Source organism: Anas platyrhynchos, chromosome 1 (genome assembly GCF_047663525.1).
Source record: "Anas platyrhynchos isolate ZD024472 breed Pekin duck chromosome 1, IASCAAS_PekinDuck_T2T, whole genome shotgun sequence".
Taxonomy (NCBI): Eukaryota; Metazoa; Chordata; class Aves; order Anseriformes; family Anatidae; genus Anas; species Anas platyrhynchos.
Window position 1 is genome coordinate 192,274,955 of NC_092587.1, and position 25,675 is coordinate 192,300,629.

General features: G+C 34.2%; 1 protein-coding gene across 5 annotated transcripts in view; it reads right to left on the reverse strand.

Moving 5' to 3' along the window:
• DYNC2H1 (dynein cytoplasmic 2 heavy chain 1) overlaps positions 1 to 25,675 on the reverse strand; it is a 164,647-nt gene that overhangs the window by 63,966 nt on the left and 75,006 nt on the right. For all 5 annotated transcript variants that reach the window (XR_011806518.1, XM_038175934.2, XM_038175931.2 and 2 more), the window contains exons 71-82: positions 22,097 to 22,162; positions 20,555 to 20,605; positions 18,930 to 19,007; positions 17,703 to 17,834; positions 15,580 to 15,652; positions 14,010 to 14,170; positions 10,777 to 10,902; positions 7,472 to 7,582; positions 6,680 to 6,835; positions 4,690 to 4,765; positions 2,933 to 3,141; positions 1,952 to 2,056 (exon numbers count right to left, since the gene is read on the reverse strand). Coding sequence is in view for 4 of the 5 variants with exons in the window: in XM_038175934.2 (XP_038031862.1) it covers positions 1,952 to 2,056; positions 2,933 to 3,141; positions 4,690 to 4,765; positions 6,680 to 6,835; positions 7,472 to 7,582; positions 10,777 to 10,902; positions 14,010 to 14,170; positions 15,580 to 15,652; positions 17,703 to 17,834; positions 18,930 to 19,007; positions 20,555 to 20,605; positions 22,097 to 22,162 (1,344 nt within the window). In the remaining variant the exon portion in view is untranslated. The remainder of the gene's footprint in view (positions 1 to 1,951; positions 2,057 to 2,932; positions 3,142 to 4,689; positions 4,766 to 6,679; positions 6,836 to 7,471; positions 7,583 to 10,776; positions 10,903 to 14,009; positions 14,171 to 15,579; positions 15,653 to 17,702; positions 17,835 to 18,929; positions 19,008 to 20,554; positions 20,606 to 22,096; positions 22,163 to 25,675) is intronic.

Sequence of the window (25,675 nt, forward strand, 5' to 3'; positions counted from 1 at the left end):
ATTGTCTTCTGTAGTGAAGATTACCAACCACTTCATTTTCAATACACTGCATTAGAATCTAGGAGAGCAGCTACATCAAGAAACTTTCTTGATGTTCTAAGTAAATATTTAATATTTGTCCACTTTGTAGTGATGCAGCAAAAAAATAGATACTGTAACTGGTTTTGTGTATAAAAGAGCCTTTCAACTCACTCTTGTCAAGGGCTTGTCAATAGCAGTAGTTCTTGGATTCAGTGTGTTTAGAAATAAGGTGTAAAAAAAATTGTTCTTAATTTAATAAGCAGATAAGCAGTTGAATAACCAGTACATTTTCTCACTTTTTTTTTTTTTTTTTAAGAGGGGCAAATGTTTTAAATTCCATAAATTCAGTGCTTCCACTACATAGCATAGGCACTCTGAAATTGCATCTAAAGGCTTAGGATGCAAAGCTATCAATAGAAATACTCAAAGAGACATATTGAAGTGATATTGAATAAGCCTCTCAGAATCGATTTAATGCTAGCATAGGTATAGAATAATCCAGGATATAAGGAAAATATTTTCACGTGTTTTCAAATTGCATTAAAAACCACTGTATTTTGTGGTCTGTGTTCCATCTGGTATGAAGGCATTTTTCTAACTGAGGAAATGTTAAATACGATTTCAAAGAACACAGATATGTGAAATGGGTATTATACAAGATAGCATTTTGAAGTCATAACACTTTCTATCAGATAAAGACAAAGCACTGAGGTACATTGAGACTCTGTGCAAGTTTTGGCTTTGTTAACAGAGGAGGAGTCCTTGAGCTCAATGTATTATCCTATGCACCCTGATTGTACTGATATCTTTGTGAAGCTTTACAGTACCATATCCTAATAATAAAACAAATCATTTGAAAACATAGCTTTCCATGAACACATTTAAACAAATTTATCAGTGATATATTTGGTATTCAAGAAATGCAATACTCAAAGGCAAGATTTATTTACTTATTTTACAGTTAAAAGGTCTCATAGCAATTTTAAGCAAATGCGAGCAAACATTTTTTATATATAACAAAGTAACTTTAAATCTTTAAATAATAGGGGATGCACTGTACTTCCAATTAATTTAATCTTTTTTTTATTTCCCTGTAACTTTTCCCTATAAAAGACAACATGCTATGGATATGCAGAAAATTAAAGTGAGTCTTGATATACAGACCAGGTCTCTTCACAGCTCTGATAATAAGATTCACAATTCAATCAATTTTCAATGTTACCTGACATAATTCATTTACCGGGCAAATAAAATACTCTAATCACTGACGATTTGTACTTATGCAGTAATTGTATGCTCTCATCCATATTTTCTTCAACAGAAAAGCAATGAAAACAAAAATTATAGAACAAAAAATTAAAGCTTCGTCTCAAAGTGCAAAACTTTTTCCATATTGGAGCTGAATATTACTGGAATTTCCAGCATACCAGAATAAGCAAAGGATGGACAACATTAATTTGATCTGCCTATAAGTATTGCCTAACTTCAACTCAGACTGAGGTACAGCCACTGTTAGTCAAACTCCTCCCAAAACTAAAGGCCTTAGTGGCTTAATCCAACTGTTACACATACTGCCATTCGAGTCTCTGTATGTTGTCCAAGAAAATGGTGCGGATAGGCAGATAAAACACAGGACCTGCGGAAGATCCATGCTCTACTGCATTATGGTACCCTAGTAGTGGGAATCAGATGCTTGAACACTAGCTATTACTGCCATTTTGGCCTTGACTTCCCACTGCTGGTACAAGTAAATGTATTCCCTTGGGTCCTGTGTCGTATCTAGGAGCTCCTATATATTTATGTCTTAAATACATAATCCCTCCGTTTAGTCTTTCCTATGGAAATCCACGTTTATGAACAGGTGATTGGATTCTCTAGTTTACATTAAAGGCAGAAAAAAATCAGAGGTAGATGAAAAACATAATTTTACCTGGGAACTGATCATACGTTGTGATGAACGTGCAATATTAGCAGGCAGGCCAAAAAAATCTGGTTTATCATCTTCTGGAAGGCTTTCAATAATATGACGATAATCCTACATTTGAAATAACAGAATAAACATAACTGAGGATATTGTTTTTTTCATTTAATGAAATTAACAGTGTACGTTAACAAGAATTTTGTTAAGTGCTGCATGACGCAAAGATTAAAGTGCATGTAACCCAGGTATCTTGGATTTTTTTTCGTTTATTAAAAAAATTTTTTTTAACAGTGTTTCTTTTTCTAAAAGAGCAACAAGAATTTAAGCATTTAAAAAGCAATTAAGAGCAAGATTAATGTCAATATAAAACAGAAAGAAAGATTTCAGCATTTGGAGTTTGAATAGCCTATAAAAATATTTATACAATGAAGAACACACTTCTATTTAAATCTCTGTGAAGATATTATCATTCATATAAAGTGAAATAATTTGACCTCCAGAATACTGCATAAAAACTTATTTTTATCTCCAAATAAAATGTCATACGTTGTCCACAGCATGCCAACAAATTATGTCAGAATGTTGATATATTTTGTAAATAAGGAGATACATTACTATTTTCCTGTTTCATTCAGAAGTTGTAGGAATGCCTAACAGTCCGTACAAGCTATATAAAAAGTTATATAAATTTATATAATAAATTTACTGAGGTCCTTCTTTGTCATAAGATGACCCAATTTCTTTTATTTAGTTCTCCATAGCTATGCTGCTTTGCACCACAGTCCAATCAGGTATCATAAAAAAGTCTGATTGAATAGACTAGCAGAATAGTCCTGACAACTTAGGAACTACTGATATGTGCAAAAGAATCTCAAATAACTGGAGAATATATCATATATATCATATGTCTGTCCTTCTTTGCAAATACAATGGTTCTTGAAAACAACTTACTTCAATGCATATATAAGATAACAGAAGATGTATACATACCAAAATACTGCAGGAATTTGGTAAAGAGATTGAATGTAGGAAACTAATCTTCTTGCCTCTAGCATTTAAACTGCCAATGACTCTTGAATTGAAAAGCTGCTCCAAGTAGGACCGAAGAACTCTCATATCAAAGTAATTGTCTACACGGCCTCCATAAATTGCATTTTCAAACAAACCGTGCACAAATTCCCACTGAAAATCTTTGGAACCTATAAATATATCAATATTAGTTTGGTATCAATTAGAATGGCCTTATAAATACTTCTTTCTGACATTGTAGTTATTCAGTGAAAAAAAACTACAAAAACATGTAACATTTCATTTCTAATTGTTCTTCATCTCCATTGCCAAATAATAAAAGTTGCAGAAGCTTCAATAAGTTTGTCAATATTTGTAATTGATATAACATTTGCTATGTTTCAAAACATACTAGAAATATTACATAATTCTTGCAGTGTTTTTTCTTATAATGCGCAACACAATAAATGATAAACAATACACAATAAAATACACAATAAAAAAATTGATTTATTCATTTCAGAGATTATGCTATTCAAGTTTTAATTATGTGCTCCTTTGCTGTAAATAATATATTTTCTTCAAAATTTCTACACATTGATCTCATAAAATAAGCTCATTGAACCAAACCCAGATCATGTGTTAAATAGATCGCATTGTTGGAGATGTCATCTTTCAAACAAAAAAGGTTCAGGTTAGGTACTTTTTATATCATTATAAATCATACCACATAGTACATAAAACTAACCATGTTGTAATTAATTTTCTGGTCAAACTTCTGTTGCAATTACATTTTTCAGGCATAGCTGTATCTCCCAACTTCAGAATAACTTATTTTGGACAACTGTGATAAAAAGAAGGAAAAATAACTACATCTATACACTATAGCTTTCTAATATGAAAGCTTGATCAGAAAGGTACTTCTCAAAATCTCCAGAAAAAAAAAATAATTATTATTTTAAGTGTTTTTTGGTGTTGTGTTTTTTTTTTTGTTCTTGTGGTGGTGGTGGTGACTGGTGTACTACTACAAGCACTTTGATCATTCCTTTATAGGAAACCATATCTTCTCAGCAATAGTTAATGATTAGATTAATGATTATCATTGATAGTTAATGATTCAAGCTTTTTATAGCATTGTACATTTCAAGTCTGTGTAGCTAAGGTCCAATTCCAGAATTACTAATCATCCATAAATCTCATTTAAGTCAAAGATTGTAAACTTTCTCTAAATATCAGTTCCTAACTATTTTTTTTGAAATTATATAAAAACTAAATATTAATCATTAACTATAATGAAGAATTACTAAGCTACTTAACAGATAAATGACTTGGGTTCCATTAAAGAATGAATTTCATTACAAAGGAGTTCATGCTCACTCAATTTACACTCATTCAATGTATGGAGGAGCTCATACTGGGAAGGGATGGAGACAGATGACTTCATCTATGCATTTCCTACTTATTCCTTTGGACTTGGGAAATTTAGTGAATAGTTCTGGGTGTTTATATTTTTGAAATGGTCCACAAGTGTTCCAGTGAAGATTCAAATGCAAAATTTAAATACTTCCAAAACAGCCTTTAAGCAGAAAAACACCACTCCAAACAAAACAATCGTACAAAGAAGCCAATCTATAAAAATTACTGTGAAAAATTTTCACATTATAAAGAACTCTAAATGAGAGACATTCAGAAAGGTTAGGCTAGAAAGGTGAGAAAACTTTCCTTAATAAGTGACTCACCCTCAAAGAGTCCATCAATAATGTCAAAACCAGCACGGAGATCAGATAAAGAAAATTCATAAAACTTTGTCCAACCCTGCCATTTAAAAAGAAATATTAAGAATCAGTTAGTCACACAATGATGATCATAAAGTAAAATGCAGACATGATATGGCTTCTGAATACTGTATAATGCTTAGTGCTAAGTGAAAAAAGGAGAGAACCTAGGTCTTATAAAGTGCATCTTTAGAACATTAAGTTATTTAAAAAAAAAAAGAAAAAAGAAAAAAGAAAATAAGATAATGCTACTATTTCATTTAATTTTACTAGAATCCATGAAGAATAAGGAAGGTAAACTTAGGATTCTTTTCTTTCCTAACAGTACTTAATGCAGTTCAAACCTGCTGACAGCTTTATCTAGGTCACTCACTGAATTATGTCTTTATTTTATTTCTGAAGACTTCTTTTTATTTCAGTTTCATTTAGATTTCAATAAAGAGGTCTGATTCCTCAAATACAGTCTATATTATACTTTAATCATCTTACTCCATATTTCACATCACTTCTCTACTGACAGAAAATATTGTAAGGACAAAAACAATTACTGCTACTATTACAGCAAGAATGCTGACCACTGCATGCATATTTTGATCACTGTCAGTTCATACTTCTTTTGGTTCTTGGTGGCATTATTCTTTATATAGCATTACCGTGTACAGTGTAATTCTGACAAAAGTCTTGCAATGTGAATGGATAACTACACATAAATATTGGTATATAACAAAGAACTTAGGAAGTCCAGATCTCAAAGGCATCTCCTGTTGCTGTACCTTCTTATGGTTGTACTTTTGCATATTGATCTTAGGAACAGGTGTGTATGACTTATGATGAGAAAGGTTCTAATACATCAGGTAACACGCACATATGCAGTGAGATGAATTCAGTCTCAGGTCAAGACTTCAGCTGCACCACACATCACAGTTTAGCTATCAGCCAATCACCCTAAAGGTCATAAACTGCCAAGATGCTGCAGTCTCTCAATATTTTTATCACATTTGATTTGACAGATCTGTATATGAACCCAAAACAAACTGGTAATCTTAGGGGGAAAAAATAAAATAAAATAAATGATAAAATCATCACTAAGTCTGAATGAAGCAAACATAGTTATACATTATGGAAAGAGAACTAACCCTATCTTGTGTCAATTGGAAAGCTTGTGGTAAATTAACATTAATTTGAACAAAGACAACGAGATCATATAACAGATCACTACTTTAAGTATTTTCATCTATTCTTCTTTAAACACTATGTTCAAAGCCTGTTCCTGCAAGAGGCAGACAGCTCTATAATTCATAAAGTTAAAACAAACAAAAAAGCCCAAACTCTTAAACATTCCAGGCTCTGTCAGACTGAGTCTTTTGAATGACAGATTACTTTCATCACTAGTCTAAATAAAATAAACAAGACATAGAATAGTTTGCTGGGTATATTTGTTCTTTTTTTTTTTTCCCCTGTTTAGCTTAAGTGTGAACAAAAAAAAAATGTTTGTTTAAAAAAAAAATCTAAGCAAATTCCCTTGTTCTTCCTTTGCTCTGAATAGGATTTGTGTGCATAAAGAGTAGAAAACATTGCATCCTCCTTTCCACTGAAGTGTCTCTTTTCTTATGACTTTCATTCATTTGTTTGTTTCCAAATATTTTTTCTATTCCAAGCAAAAAAGATTCACAGGATATTTCCAATGTGACCTCACTCCTCAGCATCCATTAGTATACAAATCACACAATAGTTCCATGCAGACAGTGGCAATTTTCAGAGGAACAGGAATTTAGGCTACTAAGATGTTATTCTGAAATTAATTCAAAGACAATAATAAAAGCAGGCACCAGAAGTATCCAAGTTTTTCTCATCTCTGAGCATGATCCAACATATACAAGATGAAAAACACTTCTCGATATAAAAAGCAGTAAATGGGGTAAATTTTTAAAAAGCCATCAAAAAAAAATATTACCTGAGGAATGTAATTTCTTCTTTCTTGGCACACAGCATGAAACCATGCTAAACAAAAGAGAGAATGGGCTCGAGACAAATTTCCCTTTCTGTTAATTTGCTCTGGTGTCCAAGATTCATAGGTTCGCAAGAGGTTCTTTTTAAGGCCTGGAGGTGCCTGCAAAGGAGATAAAAACACTTTGTTCTAATAAAAAAATTATGCTTTTATGTTTTATTTTCTTAAACTCCAAGTTATAAATTATAACTTAATGATATGACAAGTAGTACTTAATCAAACAAAATTCAAGATAAACAACTGCCTATAATAAATCACCTAACAACAGAATCTTATACTGAAAATAATGTAAGCATACTCAACTAAATTATAACCAGAACCAATTGTTAGGAGGACTGAACTACAGTAAAACAACTTAGTAGAAGGAATAGTAATGTACCAAAATATGTAAATTTAAATATTAATTCTTTTTTTTCCCATGCACAGGAATCTTTCTTCTGTTTTACAAACTCAACTACCAATTACTATTTTTGTGACCAGAGCCTTATGCCATCACAGCTCTCTGCTAGCTAGCATATGGTAGATAAATATGATAAAATGTTGGTCTTCTGACTTAATATTAGGTAGTGTTTTTAGAGATTTAAATCACATTTTCTTGTTTATAAAGATGTTTTTTTCTTTTTGGTTTGTAAATAGACCACATTATCCAAACTTCAGTCTATCTGAATATATAGCTTACTATGCATTAAAATTTATTCTTTTTAAACATCCAATACAAGCTTTCCAAACAGATCTTACTTCATAGGTTATTTTCAGACTTGATTGAAGCAAAACTGGAGTAAATTCTGGATGAACTTCAGTAGTAAGCCAAAGGCGAAAATTTGGTTGAGGCTGTAATGTATTCAGTTCCTGTCAAAGATAACATTATATATTGAGGTAGGTTTTGTACTTTGTTTTTCTTTTAATACACAGAAAAGCATTTACAAAATGATATTTTGAATTAAAAAGTTATGCTTGTCTAAAAATTACTTATTTGTTTTTTATAAGTAAAGGTTACTTAAAAGACTACAGTTCAAGGTGTGTCTCCACATAATTTATGTGCTTGCTATTCTCAAGTTCAAAGTTCATCCTAGCTGTGTCAAAATATTTGCAACTCCATCCTAGATTCTAAATTCAGAGCATAAAATATATATATCAGTTCTTTACTTCTCTTCAGTAAAGAACACCAAAACGCTAGGTCTCAAAAGAAGGCTTGGACTGTCGGTTGCGTATCAACCACAGATCTCAATTAATTTCAGTAACTCTCCACCTATATTAATTTTGGTTGTTGTTTAAGTGTTTATGTTATATGCATACTTCATGTATTATGATTCACAGAAAACTGCGAATCACAGATGCGTTATGTATGAAGCCAGCAAAGTTGCTTGACGAATGCCTTGAGAACAAAGGCAACAGTTCTGTGCGTGTGCCTTAGGAGATTCATATCTCAATAAACACTAGCAGATTTGCTTAAAATCCCTTCATTTTGGTAATCTCTAGGACATAACTGTTTTGTATTCAGTAGTTTTAGCAAAGAATATTCTCTTAACCCATTAATCATTCTTCTCTTTAGGCAAAACAAAAACACCTCTATCTGGTATACTGAATGTCAAAAGGAACCTCTGGAGATTGTCTAGCCCAAACGCTGCTCAAAGCAGGGTCACCTACAACAGGTTGCCCAGAACTGTGTCCAGTCAGGTTTCCAATATCTCCAAAGACACCTCCACATCTCTGGGTGACCCGTTTCAGTGTTTCACTATCCTCACAATAAAAAAAAAAAAAAATTAAAAAAATATCTCATGTTTAAACAGAAATTCCTGTACTACTTCTGTATTTCAGTTTGTGCCCATTGCCTCTTGTCCTGTCATGGAACACCAGTGAGAAGTCTGTCTGTCTCCTTCAATGTCTCTCTGATACACACACTGATAAGATTCCCCCAAACCTCTCTTCTCCTGCCTAAACAGTCCCATAGCTTGTAACCTCTCCTCAGATGACACATTTATAATGCAATCATAGAATCATCTAGGTTGGAGAAGACCTTCAAGATCATCAAGTTCAACCATCAACCATCAACCTCAACCTCAACTACTTAGTCCCAAACTACTTAGTCCCATCACTAAATCATGTCCTCTAGTGCTGCATCCACATCTCTTAAATACCTCTAGGTACACTCTAGTCCCTTCATTGCCTTCAGGGCCCTTTGCAAGACTCACTCCAGTATGTCCACTGTTTCTGTTGTGCTAGGCAGCACCAGAGGCTGTTGGCCTTCTTTGCTACAATTGCAACTGTTGGCTCATAGTCAGATTCCTACCTGCCAGGACTCCCCCCTCCAGCTGTCCAGGTGGTTTAGGATTTTTATGCCCCAGTAGAAGCACTTGACTCACTTCTCTTTGCTAAATTCATGATGTTCCTGTCAGCCTGCTTCTCCAGCCTATCAAGGTCCTTCTCAATGCCTCCTCCCAGTTTTGTATTACCTGTGCTTACTGAGGATGCTCTCTGTCCTATTATTAATGTAATTAATGAAGATGTTAAACAATGTTGGCTGCACTATCCATCTCAGGAGGGCACCATTGGTGACTGGCCTCCAGCTGAACTGTGTGCTGCTGACAGAAAGCCCCTTGAGCCCCATAGTTCAGCTACTTTTCAATCTACCTTGCTGTGGTACAACTGTATTTTCATCATCTTGACTATGAGGATGTTATGGGAGACAAACTAAGATATGAAAATGATCCACAGCCTTGGAAGCAGGAAAGAAAGCATTTAAGAAAAAGGGGGGGGGGAGGGGGGAGGCGGGGGGGGAGAGATTTATACGCTGGTTTAAGTGAAATTGTCAGCTGCATATATCCTCTGGTATACCGTGTTTAGCTAGAAGACAGCTGAGGGCGGTCAGCTGTTAGCAGTGAGACTTTAACCTTCATATTGATAAAGCTCACATTGACCAGTGTGTTAGAAGATATATTTCATCTGCTCCAAGGGAAAGGCTGTGAGAACTAAATTTAAGTACTTGGATGGAAATGAATTACAAATAGGCAGATCTCTCTTAAAATGTTCAAATATATGAATAAGATAGCCTCACTTTGTTAACGGCATGCAGAACAGAAAAGTGGCTGTGCTGAGTCAAACCTCAATGAATCTCAGTCTATATTAAGTTCAGCAGAAACTTTAACACCTTCAGAATTTTGTTCTTGTGGAAGGAATAATTTTTGATTTATAACCATATGTAGTTATAAGATTTAAAATTTTACTCTTATAATTAGTAAGAGGCTTACAAACACTTCCTTGCAATTCATTACCATATTCAAATTAGATTAACACACATCAACATTATCTTGCTTTGCCTGTCCATTTTTTCATAATGGATTATAAGAATGTTAAAGGTACTTGCACATTACATGGTTCTCACTGGACACAAAGAGACTTGTAGCTGATGTGCATGGAGTACACTTTATGAACAACTGTTAGAAATAGGACAAGTAAGATTGTAGTAATTGTTGATAAGAAACCTCTTTTTTTGTTCTATCTCTTTGGATTTTAGACATATAGGTAAAGCTAGCAAGTCAATGCACTTTTGAGTCAGTAAGTGCGTTTTTATAAAAAAAAATAGTTTAATTTCAAATTTGCAAACACCTCTTAGTGACTGAGAAACAAGCTATATTTAAAAATAACAAGAAAAGAACTAATAAGATAGCTCTAGAACTGAAGCGTAAATATATGTATAAATTTATAAATTTTACTATATAAAGAAAAAAATAATCAAGTATACAAGGATTCATCATTCAGCAAACACAGGCTGCATCCTGTAAAGTATCAGAAATCCTAACAGAAGCATTTTTACACTCACTGTGGCAGAAATACTCTATGTTGTATGAAGATTAAAGCAATCACACAAAAAAAGCAGTTGCTTAGATATGAAGCATTTCACCTTATTCATGACTGAGAAACCTGCAAAGGTTTATTTTTCAATTGCTGGAATTCTAAGCATCACCATGGAAATGCATGATTGTTTCAAAATTGCCTCCTAATTTTGTCTTGTTTCCAAAACATTCTTGTCTAGCCACAATTACCTTTTCCAATACAGGAAGCCAAGGTATAACAAGATGCAGGTTCTTTAAACACAGCCATTCTCCATTGCGTGCACATTCTTTTAAAGTGTGAATAGCTAGGTCAGCTTGACCTTGGCCCATTGCAATCTGAAACAGAAAAAAAAAAAAAAATTGTATCGGGAATTTATCATGACTCATTTCACAGCTAAATACAAAACAGTTTTTCCAAGTATGTGTATGTATATATACTGTATATGTAAAAAAAAAAATAAAAATTAAAAAAATGATTTAACCATAACCAAAATTTTCTCTAATGTTAATAGGGTACTAAAGTAGGGAAAAGATTGATGAAAGTGTAGTTTTTTCTTTGCAGCATATCTAACCAGAGCTTCTTAAGAAACAACATTACCTAACCGTTTTACGGAAAAATACATACATCACTCAGTGACAGTGATGGCGTTCCCTGGGAACTCAGAAGTAATTTAAATATCAGTGACTGAACTATATTACTGTAGAACTGCTGATATGATAAAAATGAAAGATAAATGGGAACAAATTTCCTTTTGACTTTAAGTTAGGAGTACTTCCTTTGAAGAGAAACTATCAATTTCATATTGACATGACTGAAAAACTAAGGTTTTTCTCTTTCCAGCTGGGAGATATGAATAACTTAGCAAGAAGTCTTTTCTTCATATTTTTTATAGCACCATATTGCTGCTAGAATACATTTGGAAATCAAATGGAAAGACAAAGATTCAAAACTGAATTTTAAGAGAAATCAGTGAAAACTGGAAATAATAAAAAGATTTGTTTTGCAGCACAATTACTGCAACAATTAATGTTGGACTAATAGTATGTTCACCTGTTCACCTTAATTCTCCCCTAGAATTTAACTGGAAGCTGTACATAACAAAAAACCCTGAATGAAACAGGTTGAAAAGAAAGTGGCTTTAAGTGATATGAAAAATCTTGAATTGGCATTACTGCTATAACAAAATAGAACCGTTATGATTAATATAACTTTACCAAATATCTTAACAATAAATCCATTACATCTTTTTATCAAATAACTCCACTGAATCAAAGAAGTTTGTGGCTTTAGCTTTACATGTTGATACAGGCATGTACTCTGCCTACACAAAACTGAGTATCTTGAAATCACTTTAAATAGATAAAAGAAGATAACTGAAAGAATAAAGTCACCAGATTTGTGTACCACACAAATTTAGGTGTCTGTTCTTTATACCATAAGAGACATTATTCCAGAGAGAAAAAAATAAATAAATAAAAAATAAAAATAAAAATCAGATACTATACATTCTATTCAAAATGCATGAGAAAGTACAGGAAAAAAATACCACCACCAAAATATTCTCATTAATAGGAAAACTTTCAGATGAGTACCCCTTTGAGTACCCCTCCTTAATCAAATACTGTACCATGTTACATTTTACATGTTGAATATGTAAAGGACATTTAGACATAAACACAAAGACTTGTGTGGCAAAGTAAGAAACATGCATTCTTAAACACTCACAAAACTAGACCCAATGGCAGTAAGATGTAAATCTTTACTATTTGACGGTAAAAACGTATTTTTCATCTATGCACTTTCCAGGAAAAGAACAATTACAAGTATCTAAAAGCAACATTAAACTTCCTATTTCTATACTAACCAGTGATCAGCTAGGTAACTCCCCTCCCACGAGTATTTCAAATGAAAGAAGGAAAGAATGTTTTATTGACAGGTATACATTCAAGTTGGAATGGATCTTGGAAGGTCCAACCTCCTGCTCAAAGCAGGATCAGCAATGAGTGATAAGACCAGGACCGGCCTTAAGGCTTAAGGAAAATTCCAAGGGCTGAACCAGACAATCTGACTGTCATTTTTTCCTGACTGAAAACATTTCTCCTTACATGAAGTCAGAACCAGTCGTTACAATTTATGCTCAATGCTCCTTGCCTTCCCATCATGCCTTACTGCAGAAAGTCTGAATGCATTTTCTCAGTGACCTCCTTTGCAAGTATTGAAAGACTGTAATTAGGTCACCACAAAGATTTTCTGCTGCCAAGGCACAGTGCTGGCTTATGTCCGGCCTCCTGCCTACAAAAACCCTCCAGATCTTTTTAAGTAGAGTGGCTCTCCAACCATTCAGGTCACTGCCAATATCACTGCAAAGGGTTCTTACTGTCGAGGCCAGGACTTTGCTCGTCCTTCTTGTTGAGTTTTGTTCAGTTCCTTTCAGCTAAGGAAAGCTAAGGAGCATTGTGAGCCCATTGCTCAGCCGGCATGACACTTAGTGACAAGGCACACGGAAAAGGTTGAGATACTCAATGGCTTTTTAGCCTGAGTTTTCACAGGTAGGTCCTGTTCCCAGGCCTCTCAGGTTTCCCAAGCTTACTAGCAGAGTGAAGCACTGCCCACAGTAGAGACAGAGATTTAGGAGTCACTCTACACACTTAGAAATACACAGGTCCTCAGGAAAAGATGAGATGCATCAAAAAGTGCTGGGGGGCCAGCTAATGTCATTGCAAGACTACTTGGTATCATCTTCTAAAGGTCATGTTGATTTGGGTGTTTCCTGATAAAAAAGCAAATGTTACGTCAGTCTTCATGAGGGATAAGATGGAGGAAGATCTCGTTAAGTACAGGCCAGTACTATAAGGCTTCCTCTTAGAAATTGTTTCCTGGATGGTCAACCTTAAACATGTTTTTCAACAGACATGAAATGTAAGAGTTCTGTTCAGGAACTCCCATCAATTTAATTGGTTAACATTTACTTCCAAAGTTCCTCAAAATATTTTCCAGAATTTCACAAAATACCAAGATATTCACAAATACTTGACGTCTTATTTACATGTATGTTTTCTGTCGAAGAAAAAATACATAGGTTCTATAAGGAAATTATGAAGTCTTGTTTTGAGTGGATTTTGTTTCATGGTTCGATTATTCCACACTAAAGATTCTCTTTTGTTCTCTTCCATCTACCTTCTCACGTTTCCCTTCTCCAAGCCAGAGAAATGCCTCTGATGTGGATTCTGTTTCTCTGAGTATCTCTGACGGCATTTCTTTTCTCTACCCTATTTGGCCAATGGATTCAGAAGGCAGAAATAACAAACACACAGACATCAAACTATGATTTTACATAATAAATTGGGGAGGGAATGTAAAACAGATATTACTACTGTAAAATTTTACATTACACATTGTGTTTTTTAATCATTTCTCCCGTTTATTCTCATCTAAGTCTGACCTGGTGGTAGCATTCAGTATCTCTTTCAACACTGGCAAGTTCTTGCAGCTCTTGAGAAGGATCAGCACCAGGAGAAATAATAATCAATATGGGCTCAATTTCTAGAGTCTCTTTATACAGACGTTTCAGATTCAGAGGTGAAGGAGATAATTCTTTTATTCCTGTAATCAGAAATATTATGAATATAAAGTGACTACACAGGATGGAGTGCTCTTCAAAAGACTTTTTCTACTATTCAAATAAAATCAGCTAGCAAATTGCTGGAATTAAGTCAGATTTCTTCGAAGCTCTAAGACTTGTACTGTTTCTGCTTTGTTTTTTACTTGATTTACAATTCATAAAAAAAGACCCTTTTGGTATACAAATGAGAATATTAATTGACTATCAAAAAATTAAACTGCAGTATGACACATAATTAGGTATTATTATTATAGATCCTGGCATGCCACGAATCCACAGGCCAAAATTTTGGTTCTAAAATTCCATTAATAATCTATTACTTTAGTATGGTTAAACAGTAATATACATGTGTACATACTCAAATAATTCAATTATCAGGATCTGAGTGAGGACAATCCGAAACTTTCAAAATACAAGCACATATACAAGCTTTAAATTGAGGAATTACATTACTTGCAAGGGAAAAAAAAAAATTGCTCCAAAACATCCTGATGTTGCTAAAGTTGTTCTTTAAGAGTTTAGAAATATGGATGCATTTTCAGAAAACAATGGTCACTGCAAAAGGTTTCACTACTGGTGTGTGATGTTCTTATACTCTTTCCTTGGCATTTATCTTTTGTCATTGCCAAAGATGGTAACATGCTAGACCAACCACTCTTCTTCATTTGTTCAATCATCCTTAAGTTCTTATTCCTAAAACTGCTTAGCTTCTATAAACAGATGCACAGAATATAATACAGCCAAAACAAACCAGAAGTTAATGGCAGTGCTACTATTTTTAGCAGTGCAAGCAGATGCACCCAGATTCCTGAAAAGCTTCATTGATAAGTTTTGATATCTTACATAATTTTATTTAACTGGAGACTAAAACTTGGCCTTGCATTAACAGAGGAATAGCATAAAAAGCCATGATTGGGCAATGGACTGGAATCTGCACACCTGCAGCTTATGTTATTACGTAATATTAATGTATTCCACATTTATGGAAATGGTGATAATTTAAAAGAGGTGCCTTGTAAATGAGTAACTGCTTAGCCGAATATGTTGTAGCACTTTTGAGATGCACCACTTATGAAAATAAATTGCCTAAGTATTCTTCCATTAAAAAGTTTGGGTTTTAGAAAGTTGGACACAACATTTAGAACACTATGCTTTAGCTTAGTGTTCAAAAATAAATTCATCTCACAGATTCTTAAAATCACAATGCAGCAAAAAACAATTTTACAAGTACTTTGCAACAACACTTTACAAAAACAGAAACAGAAATTCCATTTACAACCTATTTTTAAATTATAAAACTTCTGTAAGAACTATAAAATAAAATGTATGACCAAAATAACCACAGTATTTAATTGCTGCGTGGAGGCACCCTGGTGAAAAATGAACTTACCTAGGGTTTTACATGCAAAAAGAGCCATAGCACTCTGTAGTCTATCTGGTCTAACAGCCTGGACCACAAGTACCTTAAAATAAAATATATTCAGGAGAAATTTTTTTATAAAAATACACTGTAACAACTAAAAAAGCAAGACTCTTCAAAGAAAACTTTAACTTCACTCTAGAACTAAGTTATTTTCTCTTTCTATATACATGTATAGCTATCCAATCATTCCTTTCCAATATAACCTAATACAAACATCCTTTGTAAGCAGTTTGTCTTCTGAATGGAACTGGAGGATAGTTCTACATCAAATGCCTATTTGTAAGCTGGAACTTTTTATATCATGTTTTAGAATAAAGGTATACACCATGTGGGTAGCAGGAACAACAAAAACCAAACTTGACAACTTGACTTTATACAGCTCTTCTAAACTATAATTTTATACATATATTTACAAAGTAAATCCTTAAATGGAACATCAATGTTTCTGATTTTAGTGCTGTAATAGAGTAAAATAATTAATTTTGAAATAATTTCTTTTGTTTAAGAGCAGCTTTAGAGCTTTATATTTCTTTTAACTTACTGAGATACTCAGACTTGCAAACCTCCTACTTAGGCAGATGCTTATCACAGAATCACAGAATTGTAGGGGTTGGAACATCAAGGGACCTCGCGTCCAACCCCCTGCCAAAGGGAGGTTCAAAGTTCTTCAAAAGAACATTGGGTTCAAAAAGAACAAATGGGTTCAATGTTTTTCTTATGTTCTTCAAAAGACTACAAAACACGAACACCTAAACAATTTGGATAAAATTAAATTAGCAGTTTCCCCACTAGCTACCTCTTTTTCAGCAACTTCCATCAGTACAGGCAACACTTCAGTGGAAATGATTTGTTAAAATCACCACCCCTTCTCCCACCCCTTTACTTATCCACAGACTTGTACACAAAACCACAATTCTGACCCAGCCATCATATTCCAGTTTCAAAATTTGGAATACCTCTTGTTGGTTTTGAAGGAAAACATACATTTTGTTAAATTTTTAGGAAAGCACTACTTTTTAAGCTTGAAACTATGCTGAGTGTTCAACATACAGTTTGGAAGAAAATAACTTATAAGTTGCACATAAATCTGTACTAGGTTGTTTCAGTAGACTTCATCATGACAAACTTTCTTAATGCATCCTATGCAAGGAACTAGATATATACTATGTCAATCATTCCAGACTTATTTTCCTGTATGTAGAACTTCAATGACGGTACATTGCACACAAAAGACTAACTGTTTTGCACTTCATCAAATCAAACATGGCTCAGACAAGAACCTTTGCAAAATGATTCTTCCTACATTCTGTGTACAGTATTTTAAAAATTCTCTGTTTCCTCCACAAAAATGACCAAACAGAGAGCTTTCAATAGCTAGCCGACATGAAAATGCGTTGTCTTGTACCCCCATCCTTTCTTCAGATTGAGAAGGGCAATCATTCTACATGGAGTTTCTTCAATAGAAAAATGACTGTAAGAAAATTACTTAATTTTGAAAATAATTAGCAACGCCCTTTCTTTCATAAACGCAAGAGGGATAACATTTTTGCCTTCCTGGGAAGAAGGATCCTACAAGGGAGTAAGGAACCTGTCTCTCCAACATTCTAGGTGAGTTTTTTAATCAAGGAAGAGTAGTATTTCAAGACTACTTTTCTAATAAGCAGTGGCTGCTACAGCATTTTATGGGTTTCAGTCAGGTGACTAAGTTTGCATTTAATGACAATCTAAATTAATGATGCTCAACAAGCTGAGAAATTTTGCAGTAACAAAGCAACTATGAAATAATTTCAATACCTATTCATAAAATCAATTCTGTGTGTATTAACAAAGATCTTGTTACCCTGCAGGGTATGCTCAGCTGCAGCCAATACACTAACACAAAAAAAAATTAGACTTAGATATGAGAGAACTAGATATATATTGTAGAAATAAATCCTTAGATTAAATAAACTATTTGAGCTATAAAACAGCATAGATATTATCACTGCTTATAATTCATCCAGGTCTGAAGCCTAAATTTCTGAGATGTAAAACTTACATTCAATGCTGAAATCACAATTATTTTTAAATAATTTAATATGGTATATTACCTGCTGAAATAAAGAAATTCTTTTTACAATAGTAGATGGAAATTCTTGCTCGCAAACAGAGCTCTGAGAAAAAGTATGCCATAGACCTTCATCTTCAAGGCAAAGTGTCTGATAGAGACCTGGGAGAGATGTCTACAGAACAAATAATGAATATTTAACAATAAAGAATAGTCATTTAGACATCATATATTTTAAGTCATTCACAAATATGACTGTGATCCTAAACCTGTAAATAACTGTGCATATCACATAACTCCATTCAATTTTAATCTTGGAGTTCAAAAACAAAAGGTTAGAACTTAAAATTAACCATTTGTTTACCTAGTTTCTGCGAATGCTAAGTCTGTATTTGCTCTGTATTTCAGTTTTTAAACTTCTAGGCTCAACTTCAAACTTTGGGCCCTACCTAAATTTATTCCTTCCTTTCATCATGACAAGGTTCTTTTTCTATTAGTGCATGTTATTGATTGACCTAGTTAGGGTTTAAAAAAAAAAACAGTGAGCACCAATCATGCTTGCCACACTGTTATTGTAATTGTTTTGAGTCTGGTGAACAGAACTGAAAAATAATCATCTGTAGATTTAGCACCAAAAGTCCTTGCATACTAGAACAGAATTTCAGGGACTAATATTTTCATTTAATTGTCCTTAGATGAAGGGATTTCAACAACGACCATTGCAGGATGAATCAAAGCCAAGAAGGTGTTGTGTTGTTTTAATACGAAATTACTTGATCTGAGCAATTACAAACTGTGAAATACGTCTAAATGTTTGCATGAAAATTTGGTAACTACAAAACTAGTTTCCCAATTAAAGACCTATGGATTTTAATACAATATAAAGTGGTTTCTGAAAAGACATTATACAAGAGAAACCTGTAACATAAGTATTCTTTGCAATTTTTCCTTTGTATAATTTTCTATTTTTACAAATTATAATATTTTGGGTAGGCTTAAAATATTTTCTAATCTAAGATGATATGTTCACTCATATATTTCATTGTGAAATTGGGTAGAGATGCACACAAAAGATTTCAGAACAAATGAAATAGCAAATCAATTTAGAATTTTGTTCAAAGAGATATATCACAATTTCTGTAAGATGTAACAATTTAATATAACAAAATGCTTCCATTTGACAAATGCATACATGAGTACTCAAGTCCAAATTACATTTGCTAAAAGCAAAGACATTTAAGGTAAATTCAAACTGCTATGTGATGTATACCTTCAAAGTTGCTACTGCCCAGGCTCTCTCCTGTTCTATCCAAGAAGGAATCTGGTCACGAGCACTTCTTTGTGAATCCTTATTGAGACAAGTTACATTGGACAAATAAGTTACACTTTTTTTTTTTTTTTTTTGTGAAACACCATATTCAGTAGCAAGACTGCAAAAAACACACTTTTAATAAAAAATTTTGCTCCTAACAGGAGTCTTTCTGTGGGCTGTTGCTAAAATCATAAATGGCATAAGGAAATAAAAGCTACCAGTTTAGAGATACACTGATCACATCAAGTTTTGCTTAACTGCTTGAGCATGAAAATATAATTATTTAGTGTATCTGTAAGTCCTGCTCAACCCTAAGTAGTTTTCTTTTGTATAAAGACAAGTGACCCAAATGACTGACTATTTGCATATGCACTCCAATCAACTGACTTCAAAAAATAACTTAATTACATTTATTCACAGTCATGAAAAGGATGGCTCTTCACACAAAGGGCAATTCTGGGGTAATTCACCATGCAAAGTATCATTTTGGACAACTCTGCACTAGTAAAGTTTGGCCACAGCTTTATGTTTCTATTTCTTAGTTGTTGGCGATGAAGGAAATGTTAAGGATGAACCACAATATAGTCTAAGCTGCAGTGGAATCTCTTTCATCAGGAGGCTCTTTATTCACTAAAGGACAATGCCACCATATGAGTCACTACTGTACCCTGTCACCTGATCCCACAGATCTCCAAAAGTATACATCAGAACCAGATGCAAAAAAAAAAAAAAAAAAAATGATAAGGAAAGTTATGGTACAATTCCTGTTAATAACTAGCTGCATAGTCCTCATATGTAAACAAGATTAAAGGTTAAAAGTAATTGGGAGTAATGAAAACTGAAGCCAAGACTGATAGAAATAAGCTAGCCTGACCCCAAGCAAAAGAAAAGAGATTAGCAGCAGCAGAGGCGAAGACCAATCTCTAGTTTCTTCACACCCCTTTCAAAACTGCGAGAATATCTGGTTCAAAGAATGTCTATAATGGTTAAGTCTAGGAAGTGCTAGCTTTTCCGTTTCTCTACCATTTTCTAATGAAGGTTATTTTGAAAATATACAGCTTCTGTAGAATTGAAAGACGCTTAATAACTGTAGAATAATTATTCAGGCAAGAAACAGATGCTTCTAGCTTATGTAAACTAGGTGTAGGTAAGTATATCTCCAGATGCGAAACTGAAGCTCTGGAAAAAAGCTAATCAAACGTAGTAAAGTGTGGACAATTGCATTAACCCATGCAAAGACTACAACTCATGTATAACCCTGTAGAAAAGAGGGATAAAGAAACACTTATTTTAGTTATAGAAGAGGGTTTAAAACCTTTTTAAATACACAATTGAATAAAATGAATAGTAATCATGCTAACAGTAATAAAAAGAAAAAAAAGGCAGCAAAGACAAAAAAGATATGGATAGAAAACAAGTTGCCATATTCAGATAGGTTTATAATATTACTACCTCAAAGGTTATCTGTTCCTTTCAAGTATTAATACAATTAATAAAACAATGTAGAAAGCACATAATCTTAACTTCTCTGGATTTAATTAGATGTTACTTTTTTCAAAAAAACACAGAAAAAAGTAGCTTACTGATTTTCTTATGGTATCTCCAATGATCACACCTGTAAAAGTCTCCCATTCCTAGGGGGAATAAACGAACGACTCAGATAAATGACCAGACATCTTCAAGAATAAAAAAGTAATGCATAGTAGCATGTAGGCAAAACAGAAATAATTCAGAGGATAAGCAATTAAAACCTAGATTCTGAAAGAGTTATACAGCCTTTTTTAAACTCCACATAATAGTAACAGTATGCCCCTTTTGCAGAATTCAAGCTAAGGGACTGCAGTGCTTTACAAGCAAATAAACCAAAGGAGAAACCTTATTGTTTCCAAGACCCACAGCCTCCACCCAGATCATCCATGTACAGACTCTCGAGGAGTAACATGCCTGGCTTACAAGGACACGTACTGCCTGACTGGTTATCGTCAGGCCCATAAATATGGGCCTCATGTTTCAGTATTGTTTCATGTTATTGCAACCAAACGATGCAGTTACTAGAACAAAAGGAATACTTAGTAAAATAGATTGGTATTATGAACCCCTTGGTTACATTAAGAAAGGGGTAATGTCAGGTGAGGCACACCTAGCAGCACAGTTAAGAGACTTCTGTTCTCATCACATTAAAAGCTTTCGAAGAAGTATCTAGGAAGAATTTCACCTTAATTTTCCTCAATAAATATTTTGCACAAGAACTCTTTTCTTAGCAATTTTAATGAAAATAATTTCTACCTTTCAGTGAAGTAAGAGGATTATTGATATTATTTGTTTTGACTTCTGAGTACTGAGATACTTGGATACTTGAGTACTCAGGAATGTGCGTTACATGTAATCTGTATCAAGTGGGTTAAGAACTCTAACAGTTGATGGAAATACATGCTCAACAACAGCAATCAACAAAAAAAATCAGTATCTACAACACTTAAGAAGTCTAGGCAGTCAAGCTTTAGTTTAGTCAGAAAACTACTTGCAAATTGTTGCCTTCATGACTTTATAAAGTCAAGGATTAGGAAGATAAACCAGTATTTTCAGAAGCTGAAGACAAGTAATGTATATGAATTAGGAAAGTCCTAATAATAAAAACCACAACTACCACCAACATGACAAATTCCAGTTAATTTTATCAGGCAGCTTCACTGAGGAAATGAATCCCACAGACTATGGGATTTCACTTGGTCAATCCATACACCTTCAATAAAACTAGACTGCATTCATAACATCAAAAAGTTTCAACCTTGCTAATTACATCCACATACTTCACATAACAAAGTTCCATAACTTGCTTCAAACGTATTATCTGGTGTTTACATTCCTCCCTTTACTGAGTTGACTCTCTAGCAAGTTGGTATCTACTAACATTTTGTACTCCTTCTGGCCTTCAGCTTCTACTATAAAAAGCCATGGATGTCCTGTACGCTCTGTATCTCCTTTCTGCATAGGTATTTTGGATAATTAAATGTTGACTTGTGCTAATCAGCCATCAGCGTTAATCTAACACCCAAGGAGAGGAACATGCAGGTCTTAGGAAGAGCAGCTGAGGGAACTGGGGGCTTTTCTTCTCTAGCACTTACATTCTCTTGAAATAATTCAGGGTGCATTCCTCGTACAAAATGCAGAGCAAACATTAGTTGATCAGCCTGAAACAAAAGCAGAAAAAATTGCATTTGTATGTTCATCAGACATTACCTTTATGCTTTCTTATTTATAACGTAAGAACATTTTATTAATAAACACCTCTAATTCTATAGCAGAGACTTAATTACACCTCTTAATTCCAAACTGCTAATTATTTCCGCAACTTAGAGACAAACACTGACCTGAAACCTGTATCAAACTACATCTAAAATTCAAGGGAAGAAGAAAAAACAGGTATTTGTAACAAAGCAATCATACTAAACAGAGTACATTATTTTTGAAACCATAGACAGTAAAGGCTTCAAAACTGCCAGAGAAGACAGAAATTTGGAAAAAAAAAAAATCCTAGATCTGTTGCATCACTTAAATTTCTGCCAGTTTTGAGCACTGGAGCAATAAACCAGGAATAAGGATCCTTTGGAACTTTTGGATACACCACACAAACACTTAAAACAATATTTATGAAAATAATCTTGGCTTATTAAAACTGGGATTCTTATGTCCATAGACAGAAACATTCACAAAAAGATCAGTTTTTCCAAAGCGGTACTGTTAAGCACAGATTACCACATAGTGAAGTTGATGTGAAACACTGAAAGTAAATACTCTTTAAAATCAGGAGCACCCAGAAACCTAGATTGAGGCCTCAAATTTCCAAGGACTGTCCTGTAACCTGGAAGATGTATTTTACCAGACAGTAGAAGATACACATATTTTCTTTCATTAGAATGTAAGTTAGCATGAAGCATATTGAAGCTGATACTTCTTTTCATTTTAATAAGGTGAAATGTAATTAAAAATACAAAGCAGAGGTGACAGGAAAGAACAAGAGAAGGAAACAGAAAACAACGCATAGCATTGTATTAAAGCTGCAGAACTTAGCAGTCTCAGCGGATAAACACAACACCCCTGCACTCCTGTACAAATTAATTCTGTTCTTGACTTCTAAACAATGCTGTTTGAATTTTCCATAGTGTGGTTTCCCACATACCATGCCTTATGTGTACCTCAAAATGACAGCTTCATTGTCCTTAGCTCAAGGGCATCTACATAAGAATCCTCTTACTTTCTCCATGTAGTCCTTAAAACAATAGGGCAATAGTGTATACTCAACACCTCTGGAGTCTTTTGCTGTTGAGCTGTAAAACCAAATCTCACAGATTCCTGAACAGGAATGGTTACCTGCATCTTGTGATGGCTCTGCCACTTGGTGGACACCTGGCACTCAGATCCCACAAGGGATCTAGACACACCAGAAACACTGCTACCCTGGACCCAGAGGTGCACACTAGTCATGTCTTGTCTGCATATCAGAGAGTGCCTTAAACATTTACCACTCTTGCACGCTGGTTTTGAGAAAAAAAAAAAGATGCCTGAATACATGAATTGAACAGAAAATCCACTATGATGCCTCCCCACAACTGAAGAAACCGGTCTGTAAGGTTAAACCACATCATATTCCGCTTTGTAAGGCTGAAGGAGCAGACCACTTCATCATATTATATTAGGGGAAGAAATAATAGCAAGTATTTCAGATGACAGAAATTCTGATAGTGATGTCAGCAAATGAACCAGCCTCTGCAATCTGTAACAACTCACCACGTTTGTAAATGACATCAAACTGGGGGGACCAGTGAATACATTTAAGGCAGGGCTGCCATTCTAAGGGACCTGGACATGTTGCAGAAAGTGGCTGACAGGAACTTTGCAAAATTCAACAAGTGTAAAGTCCTGTCCCTGAGAAGGAAGAAGCCCTTGTAATGATACAGGGTCTTGAGATAGGAAACTGGAAGTAATGGAACTAATTATCCACTCTTCACTCAACAGATGCTAGACCTCATCTCTAGAATGCTGCATTCAGTTTTAGTCCCTCAGTACAAGAAAGATGTTGATAAACTGAAGAGTTTGCCTGATGGTCACCATGATTATCAGGGGATCCATCTCAAGGAGTCTCCCTTCTTGGAGATCTTAAAAAGTCACCCAGACATGGTTCTGGGCAAGCTGCTCTGCTTGAGCAGGGGGTTGGACCAGATGGCCTCTAGAGGTGCCTTCCAACCTAAACCACTCTGTGATTCTGAAAACTGCATTCTTTTTTTGTGTATCTTATCTATCAATACATTGCAGAATGTAAAATTATTTGTTTAAATAAGTGAACAACATTAGGCTGAAACTTGAAGACAAAAATCTAAAATGATTTCTTATTTAAGTATCAGAAAATAGTTTAATAGCAATGAGACTTACAACTCCAAAGAATATTAGGTTCCCAAGACTACTACTGAAAAATGAATTGCATGAGACATCAGAAGAGACAGGACTAAATTTGAGAAAGCATAGTCTGGGAAATATTACTAAAGCATAGTCTGGGAAATATAACTACATTACTATGAGGTATAAGACGAACTACTTGACTGATACTGTCTTCCTCATTTTAATGTCTGTTACATTTTTAGGTTCAAAATTACGCAAGAGGGCCGAACTATTTTTGTTTTCATTATTACTGTTTTCTCATCCAGATTCTTTTTTTATTAGCCTGATACATCATGTCAGATACAGATGTAAAAATTTTATCAGCTATGCAATGTATGAAAACTCTAGTACAGCCTCAGTGCCACAGTAGTCTTTAAAAATGTGAATAAAAGGCTGAATTAGTAGTAGATTGCCGATGGCATGAGGAGCTTATTATTTCTCTAAATCCAGTATCAGAGCAGGATACTAAGCAGGATGCATCATTAGTCTGAAGCTGCATCGTAACTCTTACACTTCCAGTATCTTCTAAACCTTAGCCTGATCATTCATGGTGAAAATCTTTCCTACTAGAAATCTATCTGCACCTTGTTTTTGAAATCTTTCATCTTTTCTGACATATAAAAATAGCTTGCCTTCCAACATTGAAAAGATGTGATGACTTACTGGAAGACTTCACAGAGTCACCACTTCAAACACAGACATTAAATTATTATGAGAATATTACATAAGAGTCCAGCTGAACTTTGATAAATCAAAATCCTTAGAAACGTTGCCACTTCTGCATCCTCAATGTACTGTTGCTAGATTTTGAAGGGGTAAAATCTTCCAAGATTTATCCATTTTTTTTCACTTACCAAACTTCAGTCTTGCATAATTTCTACTACTGCTCATATGGTCTATGCAGACCTACTGTGTCATCTTCATCCTAGTACTATGAGACCTCCTGTTATAATTGCTCCTTGTGAAAGTGAAAATGAAAAGTGGAAGTGAAGAGCCTATCTATCCTAGGTTTTCACCAAGAAAGCAATAAGAGAAAAGCCATCTGACAGAGATGCAGAACAAACAATAAATACATTAAGAACATTGTATGGAGAAAGAGGAGAGAAATGGAAAAACAAACAAGCTATCCAATAGAGATTTGGGTCATGAGGTGAAAAGAGGAAAGAAAATATTACAATTATTTTTTATTTTTGTTGTTTGTTTGTTTTTGCTTCCTTTTTAAAAAAAAGTAGCAAAGATCATACACAACCTTACCACAACAGCTAAGT